At 40.7% G+C, this 10,052-nt stretch overlaps 1 protein-coding gene and 1 pseudogene across 5 annotated transcripts in view; both read left to right on the top strand.

The window, feature by feature from the left end:
* Nucleotides 1-10,052, top strand: part of GGNBP2 (gametogenetin binding protein 2) — a 68,161-nt gene that overhangs the window by 38,353 nt on the left and 19,756 nt on the right. For all 5 annotated transcript variants that reach the window (XM_006154450.2, XM_006154449.2, XM_006154447.2 and 2 more), the window contains exons 3-4: nucleotides 1,552-1,805; nucleotides 5,018-5,116. In XM_006154450.2, the coding sequence (XP_006154512.1) occupies nucleotides 1,552-1,805; nucleotides 5,018-5,116 (353 nt within the window). The remainder of the gene's footprint in view (nucleotides 1-1,551; nucleotides 1,806-5,017; nucleotides 5,117-10,052) is intronic.
* On the top strand, nucleotides 2,035-3,910 carry LOC114008878 (peptidyl-prolyl cis-trans isomerase NIMA-interacting 4 pseudogene; annotated as a pseudogene).

Raw genomic sequence — 10,052 nt, 5'->3', positions numbered from 1 at the left:
GCCCCCCGGAGGGACGAATCCTTCCTTGTTTTTTTTTTTTTTTTTTTTTTGAGATGTTTTTGCTATAGGGCGTGTGCCAGACAGACAGACAGAGACAGAGAGATAGAAAGTGAGAAATCACCCCCCAGGGGGGATGGCCACACCGCAGTCCCTTCTCCTCCATTCTCCTCTTGGGATCTTGGGCATGCATGCACACGTACTCAGTGTGAGTTTCAAGCCACCAGGTCCAGGACGCTCACTGCGGTCGACTACGTGGGAGTCTAGCGACATAGCCATTACGCTAACTGCTGGTTCCCCTTCCTTGTTTTTGAAAGGGTATATGACTTACCTTTGAGAACTTGGAACTTTCCCTTTCTTTCTTGCGCTCTCTCTGGTCAAGCTACCCAGTCCAGGACTTGAACCACGGTTGGCCACATGGGAGTTCAGTCCCTTAACACCACCTGCTGGCCCCCCTCAATTATTTTTCTACTTTGTCATAACCAACAGATAATATTTATGTGCACCAGCATATTATTCACTGCAAGCTCCTCCATAGGTAAGATAGGTATTGTTCTCTTCCACTAAGCTATAACACTTGTCCTTATCTCCAGGTTAAGAATTATTACTATACATGATCACCATCCTAACTTTTTTTTTTTTTTGCATAGGACATGTGTTCTCACCAGAGAGAGGAAGGGAAAGTGAGAAAGCACCCCCCGGGGTGGATGGCCATCCACATCCCTTTTCTTCTCTTGGGATCATTTGGGCCACACGTGTATGCATATCGAGTTTGTTTTTTAGGCCACCATGTCCAAAATTCGAACTAGGAAGTTGGCCACATGGGATATAGTGCCTTAACCACCATACCACCTGCTGGCTTTAACGCGACTCTTATAACTAAATATTAGGCTGTTAGAAGTTGAAAAGAAGACATGTTTAAGTTTGCATTGTGTTTTATTCTTTCTTCTCTTGTTCTTTCTTTTTAAGTGGTTGTTCTCACCAAATGGGCCCTAAATTTCCAGGTTCAGGGCTTCTTTTTGTTATACTGGGACTCATACTACTTAGCCCTGATATCCAGACTAAAGTTTTTATCCCGTTCATTCTAGAATGGGGTTTGTGGAGTCAATTCAATACAATATAGGCAAGACTGAACAATTGCCTTTCTGACTCAGTTGCAGATAGAATTGGTAAGCCCTGCCCAGGTTTTACTTAACTGCACAAGAACCAATAGTGTAAAGTAATTTTAAGTCTGGGACCAGCAGTTAGTGTAATGGCTATGTCGCTGGACTCCCATGTAGTCGACCGTGGTTCGCGTCCTGGACCCAGTGGCTTAAAACTCACACCGACGCGTGTGTGTGCATGCCCAAGATCCTGAGAGGAGAACAGAAGAGAAGGGATTGCAGCGTGGCCATCCCCCCTGGGGGGTGATTTCTCGCTTTCTGTCTCTCTGTCTTGCTCTGTCTGTCTGGCGAGCGCATGCGCCCTATAGCAAAATCCTCTCCAAAAAAAAAAAAAGTAATTTTAAGTCTTTCTTCAGGACTCTTCTTCATTTGTCTTTTTCTCTTTTCTCAGCGACATAGTATGCTTAAGCAACAAGATCTGAGTATTGCCATGGTGGTGACATCACGTGAAGTTTTGAGTGCGCTTTCTCAGCTTGTCCCATGTGTTGGTTGTCGTCGTAGTGTCGAGCGCCTCTTTTCTCAGCTTGTAGAGTCTGGAAATCCTGCACTTGAACCCCTGACAGTAGGGCCCAAGGGAGTCCTATCTGTAACTCGAAGCTGTATGACTGATGCAAAGAAGCTTTATACATTATTTTATGTACATGGGTAAGTACAGTTAATTAGAGGGAGAAATGGATTTGTCAATTTTCAAAAAAAAATTTTTATTTAAGTTTGTTTATTATTATTATTATTATTTTAATTTTACCAGAAGAGACAGAGAGGGGGTTGGTTGCAAGGGGAAGTAAGAAAGCAAGCTGCCAGGTCTGGGACCCAAACCATGGTCAACCATGCAGAAGTCCAGTGCCTTTAACCACCATTCCACTGTTGGCCTCTGGGTTTGTTAAATTTTTAAACAGTTTGGTGAAAGTGGCAGCTTCTTATTTTTTAAGTCCTAAATTTGTTTGGGGCAAAGATAGGGTCCAGTTCAACAATTTTATTGAGTAGCTTCTATGTGCTAGTGGATATGAAATTTCTGCTCTCATATGTGGATAGACAGGTAGCAAATATATAATTCGCCAGGTATAATAACTTAAAAAGAAAACCAGTAAGGGAGATAGAGAATGGGTAAGCAGAATTAATACGAAGAAGGGTGGTAGGGAAGGCTCTTTGATAAAATGACATTGAACATAGGTGTGAGTAATGTGAGTGAGCGAACGATGTAGACAGCTGAAGGAAGATAGAGAAGGTTTGGGTAAGTAAAAATTCAGAAGTTGGTGTTTTCTTGGCATGTTTGAGAAACAGCAAGGAAGCCATTGTGACTGGAGCCAGATGAATAAAGGAGCAGTAATAGGGGAATGATAGAAGGTCCAATCATGTAGAGCCTTGTGGGTCTAGAAGTCTTCTGGTTTTTCTCTGAGTGAGGTAGAAGTTGTTGGGAGGGTTTGGAGCAAAGTGGCATAGTGGGACTTGAAGTGTGGCTTAACGTTGACCGCTTTGAAAATAAAGTGAAGGGCAGGTGCAGGGGCAGGAGTGGAAGCAGGCAATTTAGTGATTCATGGGAAAGATGTGATGTCTTTGACCAGAGTGGTGGCCATGGGGATGGTGAGAAATGGTGGCTGTATTTTGAGAAATGATCCAGCAAGGGTTCATCGGCAAGTCTTGAAGATGCCACCCAAAGGAAAAAGTGGTTCTGGAAACAGGTGTAAAGAGGGAGCAGCATCTGAGAATGATAGTGCTAATAAGAAGGCTCAGGGTCCCAAAGGTGATGGCAGTGCAATAAAGGTCAGGCACATTCTATGTGGAAAGCACAGCAAAATTATGGAGGCCATGGAAAAGTTAAAGTCTGGAATGAGATTCGATGAAGTGGCCATGCAATATGTTGAAGATGAAGCCAGGCAAGGGGGTGACTGGGGTTGGATGACCAGAGGGTCCATGGTGGGACCATTTCAAGAAGCAGCACTTGCCTTGCCAGTCAGTGAGATGGATAAACCTGTGTCTACAGACCCACCAGTTAAGACAAAATTTGGATATCAGATTATGGTTGAAGGGAGAAAATAAAATTATATGAAAGACTGGGGAAAAAAAGAAAAGAAATGACCCAGCAAGAATTTTGGATAGATTGTGGGGGAGAGTATTAAGGATGATTCTTAGATTTGCGGTCTAAAGACTAGACCATTAGGTTTCCATTTCTGTTCTAAGAATAGGTTTCCATTTTCTTAGGAGTAGCTTTGCAGAGCTCACTTGTGGATATGTTAACTTTGAAATACCAATTGAACGTCCAGGTGGAGTTCAGAGAGGTCTGTCCTAGAGCTATTAATTTGTATCATTTAGTAAGTATAAATAGGAAAAGAGAAGAGATCTGAATGCCAAATTCTAGGCTTCTGTATTTGGAAGAGTGGTAGGAACTCTGGACTTTTACCATGCCTGAGAAAAGAAGCATTAGGTGGTTTTTGAACAGAAGAATGATATAACCTGATGTATGTTTTAAAAAGATCACTCTAGCTGCTGAGCAGAGCCTATAGTAAAGGGAAAAGTGTATTAGCAAGGGCGCCATTTGGGAAGCCAGCCACTGCAGTTGATTTAGAGGTTGGTGTGTTGAACAGAAATGATGATAATGGAGGTGGTACATGATTTGATTCCAGATAAATTTAAAAGTTACAGTTGGTGGGCTTTCTGATTAATTGGATGTGAGGTGTAGATAATACTGGAACAAATTCTATACTTGTATAAAATTTCTGCAGATGGTTCCTTATTTTTCTCTGAGTGAGGTAGAAAGGATATTATGCATTTAGATAGAGTAGTTGAGAGTCAGATAGTCACTTACAAAGTACTTAGTGCTAGATACTGGGAGAATACAAGGGTGTGTGAGACTGATACAGTTGAAGGAAAAAGTTACGTTGACTAGAGCATGGCTCTTTCAACATTTTGATTGGCTGGCTGGGAATAGAGAGGCAAGACATGTGTACAGAATCTTTTGGGGTTAGAATAGATGAGAAATTTTCAGGGTAGATGATTGTATCTATAATATTTTAAATATACTTCTCCCTAAAAACAGTAAGTATATATTTAAAAAGAATTAATTAATTAATTAATTTTTATTTATTTATTTTTTCGGAGAGGTTTTTGCTATGGGGCGCATGCACTTTCCAGAGAGACAGAGACAGAAAGCGAGAAATCACCCCTCAGGCAGGACAGCCACACCACAATCCCTTCTCCTCCATTCTCCTCTCGGTATCTTGGCCACACATGTACACGTGCCTGGAGTGAGTTTAAGCCACTGGGTCTGGGACTCAAACCGTCACCGACTACATGGGAGTCCAGTGACATAGCCATTATGCCAACTGCTGGTCCCCAAGAATTATGTATTTAATTGCATTTGTTACTGTCTTTTTTTTTTGGAGAGGTTTTTGCTATAGGGTGCATGTGCTCGCTAGAAAGAGAGAGAGAGACAGAGACAGAAAGCGAGAAATCACCCCTCAGGGGGCATGGCCATGACGCAATCCTTTCTCCATTCTCCTCTCAGGATCTTGGGCACACATGCACATGTGGCTGGCATGAGTTTAAGCCACCATGTCCAGGGCTTGAACCTCAGCCGACTACATGGGAATCTAGCGATATAGCCATTATGTCAACTACTGGTCCCCAAGAATTATTTATTTAATTGGATTCATTATTATCATTTTTTAATTTGACCAGACAGAGGTAGAAAGGGAAAGTGAGAAAGCAAGCCACCACGTCTGGGACTTGAACTGCAGTCGACCATTTGGGAATCCAGTGCCTTTAAACCACCATGCCAAATGCCGGCTCAGCAGTAGTATTTTTTAAAATTAGAAAGAGGTGAATATTAATGGAACCTTTAATGGTTTCTTTTTAATTAGGTCCAAACTAAATGACATGATAGATGCTATTCCAAAAAGTAAGAAGAACAAGAGATGTCAGTTGCACTCCTTAGATACGCACAAGCCAAAACCTTTGGGGTAAGTAGAATTGAATACTCAAATGCTTTGTCCTTGTTAAGATTATAAACATTGATCATTTGTAGTAAAAAGAAGAGATGTTGGAGAGATGTTGCTAGTTTTAGCTCATTAACTGGTTACATTCTGTGACGTAGGTAAAAATAAATGTTCCCTGGTTCTGTAGGCCTTTTTGCATTGAGAGTGTATGTAGTCTTAATACAGATTTAATCTTTAAGTTTTTTTTTTTTTAACTTATATTAAATGTCTTAGAAGAAAGAGATTGAGATCTCTGGATTTTTTTTTGGATTATTAAGGTTTTCAAAATAGTGGTAGTCACTCTTCATCTATGTAATGGTTATAATTTGCTTTTTTTTGTCTGATCTTTAGACTGCCTAATAATTTATCAAAAATTAACAAAACTCTAGAGTTAGTAATAGCAGTGTGTATGTATGTAACTCATTTGCAGTTTTTTTCTTGGTGAGGGGCTGCAATGTCCATATTTTACCCCCATCTTCCAGCACAGTATGATAGTCACTCCCTACACAATCGCTTGGGAATTTGAAAGGAGTTTTTTTCTTTCCCCAATTTTTAAAATTAAATTAAATGTTATTATTACTGTTTTTAACTTCTTATATACCACATACGCTCACTAGAGACAGAGAAAGCCGCCAGGTCTAGTAATTGAATCACGATTAGCCATGTGGGAGTCCAGTGCTTTAACCACCATGTCACCTGCCAGGTCCCTATCTCCCCGCTTTTTTTTTTTTAAGGTTTTTTTGGGAGCACATGCTTGCTGGAGAGAGAAAGTAAAAGAGAATATGAGAAGTCACCCTCCTCCAGGGGGAATGGGTGTATAGCAACCTTCTCCATTGTCCTGGGATTTGGGGCAGGAATGAACCTAGAGTGATTTTCAAGCCTCCAGGCCACGTGCGCGTTCTGCCACGTGGGAGTCCAGCGCCTCAAGCACCATGCCACCTGCTGGCCCCTTGAAGGGAGTTTCTAAAAAGTAATTTTTTTTTTTTAGTACTATTTAGCCTTTATTATTTTATTTTATTTTATTTTATTTTAAATTTTTTCAAACTTTATTTACCCATTTATTTATTTATTTTTAAATTTGACTAGAGAGGGACAGAAAGAGAGAGAGAGAAGTGAGAAAGCAAACAACCAGGCCCAGGACTTGAACTGTGGTTGGCCATGTGGGAATCCAGCACCCTTAACCACCATGCCACCTGCTGGCCCCTAGCCTTTATTTTCAAAAAGGATGATTTATTTAATTGTATTTATTATTAGTTTTTAATTTGATACAGGGGACATGCACTCACAGAGAGAGAGAGAGAGAGAAAGTGAGAAAACAAGCTGTTATGATCGGGGCTCGAATCGCAGTTGGCCATGTGGAAGTCAAGCTCCTTAATCAGCATGCCACCTGCTGACCCTTAAAAAGTAACTTTTGTGTTAGAGACAATGCCATGATGTAAAACTATACTTTGAAATTTACTTCAAAATTTAATTTAAAAATATCTCATAGTGTCATTAACAACATTGTCGTATAGACATTTTTCTCCTAGCATAAAGACCTGGATGACCAGGGAGTGGTATGCTAATGATATATTAAAAAGGTTTTTTTCCTTATATTCAGATACCCAAAAAAAAGTTGAAATTTTTACTATGAAAACTCAGTCTCAGAAAAGTAGAAAAAAGTATACAAAGAAAGATGATACACAGACTCCCCACGTTTGCTTTCACCCAGATTCAGTAATTATCAAGATAATTACATTTGTTCCATATATCCCTTTTTCGTTCCCTAATTTTTATTTATGTATTTTTTTTTCAATGATCAGAGAATGTGTGTGTTGAGAGAGAGGGAGAAAGCAACCCCTAATGGGGTGCAGTCATGCCATAGTGCCCTCTCTCTCCTCCATTTCTTCATCTAACTGAGATTTTGGTCACGTAATGCGTGGAGTGGTTTCCAAGCCTCTAAGGCTAGGATTTGAACCATGGTCAACTATGTAGGATCCAGCTCCCTTAACCACTAGACAGCAGGGCCTACCCTGAAATATTTTGATGCAAGTTCCAGGCATCATGTTATTCTACTCCTACATACTCTCACATTTTTAAATATATGGACGTTTTCTTTTATAACGTAGTGCCATTATAACTCTTAACAATAATAATAATGTAGTACCCATTTCCTAAGAGTCTTTGCATTGGTTTGGTTGAATCAGGATCTGAACAAGAACCACACAGTACATAACTTTTTTTTTTTTTTGAGAGATTTTTGTTATAGGATGCATGTGCCCGCCTGAAAGACAGAGAGACAAAAACTGAGAAATCATCCCTCGGGGAGGATGGCCATGCTGCAATCCCTTTCTCCTCCATTCTCCTCTCAGGATCTTGGGCATGCACGCATGCACACGCTCCTGGTATGAATTTAAGCCACCAGGATCAGGACTTGAACCGTGTGGTCAGCTACATGGGAGTCCAGCATCATAGCCATTACACCAACTGTGCTGGTCTCTAGTTCATAATATTTAAATGTGGGAGTATTTCGGGGCCGGCAGGTGGCGTGGTGGTTAAGGGCACTAGACTTACATGTGGCCAACCATGGTTTGAGTCCTGAACCTGATAGCTTGCTTCACTTTCTCTCTCTCTCTCTTTCTCTCACTGTGTCCTTCTTTGGTCAAATTAAAATAAGTAAATAAATAAAAGTTAAATATTTCTTTAAAGAAAAAAATGTGTCAGTATTTCGAATCCAGCAAAGCTTTACACAACCTAAAGTAGTTTTCAAAGGATAATTATTATTTCATATACTTGATTTAGAGAATTCCTAACTCTAAATTCAGCCAGGTTTTCTCATTAGAGTATGACTTGTTGTCTGAAGGCATGAAGTAGTATGGTACAGTAAAAAGCCTGCCTTCTGGTCCGGTCCAGTACTGTCCTGCTCTTTTCTTTTCTTTTTCTCTTTCTGTTACGCACATTCTTCACTGAGAAACTACACAGCCACTCTAGTATCTTACTTCATCTTTGCTCATGGTTGCCTTCCTGATTCAAAGATCTGTCCTTCCACTTTTGCTTTGGATTCCATCTCCTCTTTTGTTCTCAGTGACTTTTCTTTGTCAGTTATTTACTTCCTTTAAATTGGCATACAACTGTGTTTTCCTATCTTTGAGCCTAAAAACAAAAATCAAACATGCACAGACTTCATATCTCCTTCCAGCTACAACCCCACTGCTTAGGAAGGCAAATATTATTTTAGGAGATTGTTTACCAAGTATGGAATTTGTATGAGTGGATTTAGTTATCCTTTTCATGGTCTCTTGGCTGAGGTAGCTTCGTCTCTCACATTCTGCGTGGGGAGCAGGCCAGGTAATACAGTCTCTAGCCAAAACTCCTTCTCCTCCACCTTGGATGGTCACTGGGGTTGTATGCTATTGTCACTCTCTGTTGTATGTATTTCTACAGTTACCTGTTCTCCCCTACCTTTTTTTGTTCAGACTTTCTCCAGGGAAGGTACAATACAATTGATTAGGCTTCAGCCTAATAAATAGCAATCCTGGTCAGTTTTTCTGAGAGTGTTTTCGTAAGTAAATCCAGATTATTATCTGTCTGGTAGTGAGTTTGAGTTTCAAAACAAGGGTCTAGGTTAGAGTTGTCGGCCTAGAAGCTGATCATTAAGAATTATTTAGACTTGGGACCAGCAGTTAGTGTAATGGCTGTGTCGCCGGACTCCCACGTAGTCGACACGGTTCAAGTCCCGGACCCAGTGACTTAAACTCACGCCGGGCACATGTGTGTGCGTGCCCAAGATCCCGAGAGGAGAATGGAAGAGAAGGGATTGCAGCATGGCCATCCCCCTTGGGGGTGATTTCTCGCTTTCTATCTCTCTGTCTCTCTCTCTCTTTCTGGTGAGCGCATGTGCCCTATAGCAAAAACCTCCCCCCCCCAAAAAAAAAGAATTATTTAGACTGATATGTAGGGGGAACTTCAGAAAGCTCGTGGAAAATAGAATTAAAGCACAAGTTATTTTAATGTAAAAATATTTTGAATCCGTGCATAGTTATTTCTTCTATTGCTATTTTTTTAAAAGATGATTTTATTTAACTTTGTTTATTTATTTTAATTTGACCAGAGCAGGGCAGAGAGAGAGAGGGAGTGAGAAAACAAACCCCCAAGTCTGGGACTTGAACCATGCTTGGCCATGTGGGAGCCCAGCACCCTTAATCACCATGCCATCTGCTGGCCCCTCATTGCTATTTTTTTATTTTCCAGAGAGCACATGCACTCCCCCAGAGAAAGACAGACAGAGAGGGGAGAAAGCAGTTCCAGTGGGATGTGGTCACACTGCAATTTCTTCTTCATTTCTTCATCTTGTCAGGATTTGGGGCACACATGTTGCACATGCCTGACATGAAGCTGCTGAGGCAGGATTCAAACTGAGTTGACGGCCTCGTGGGATCTACCTTTCAACCACTAGATAGTAGGGCCTGCTCCATGGTTATTTTTAATTGTTTTTAAAAGGATTATTTTATTTAACTTTATTTATTTAAATTTGACCAGCAATTTTTTTAAGAGTGAGAGGAGGGAAAGTGAGAAAGCAAGCCTGCAGTTCCAGGACTCGAACCACAGTCGGCCATGTGGGAAGTCCAGCGTCCTTAACCACCATGCAACCTGCTGGCCCTGCCATGGTTATTTAAAAAATTTTTTTTTTGTTTCTTCAGGAAGGTATTATTATTTTTTTAAAAAGAATTATCTAACTATTTATTTATTTGTTTTAATTTAACCAGAGAGGGACAGAGAGAGAGAGAGAGAGCCACCAGGTCTGGGACTTGAACCACAGTTGGCCACATGGGAGTCCAGAGTCCTTACCACTGCATCACCTGCTGGCCTCATGGTTATTTTATAATACACCTTTTTCTATTAACTTTTGGAAGATCCTGCTAATATTGTCTAGAGGGAAAGA

Source organism: Tupaia chinensis, unplaced genomic scaffold (assembly GCF_000334495.1).
Source record: "Tupaia chinensis unplaced genomic scaffold, TupChi_1.0 Scaffold000407_4, whole genome shotgun sequence".
Taxonomy (NCBI): Eukaryota; Metazoa; Chordata; class Mammalia; order Scandentia; family Tupaiidae; genus Tupaia; species Tupaia belangeri.
Note: the sequence above shows the minus strand (reverse complement) of the source record. Positions and strands in the feature narration are given on the sequence as shown.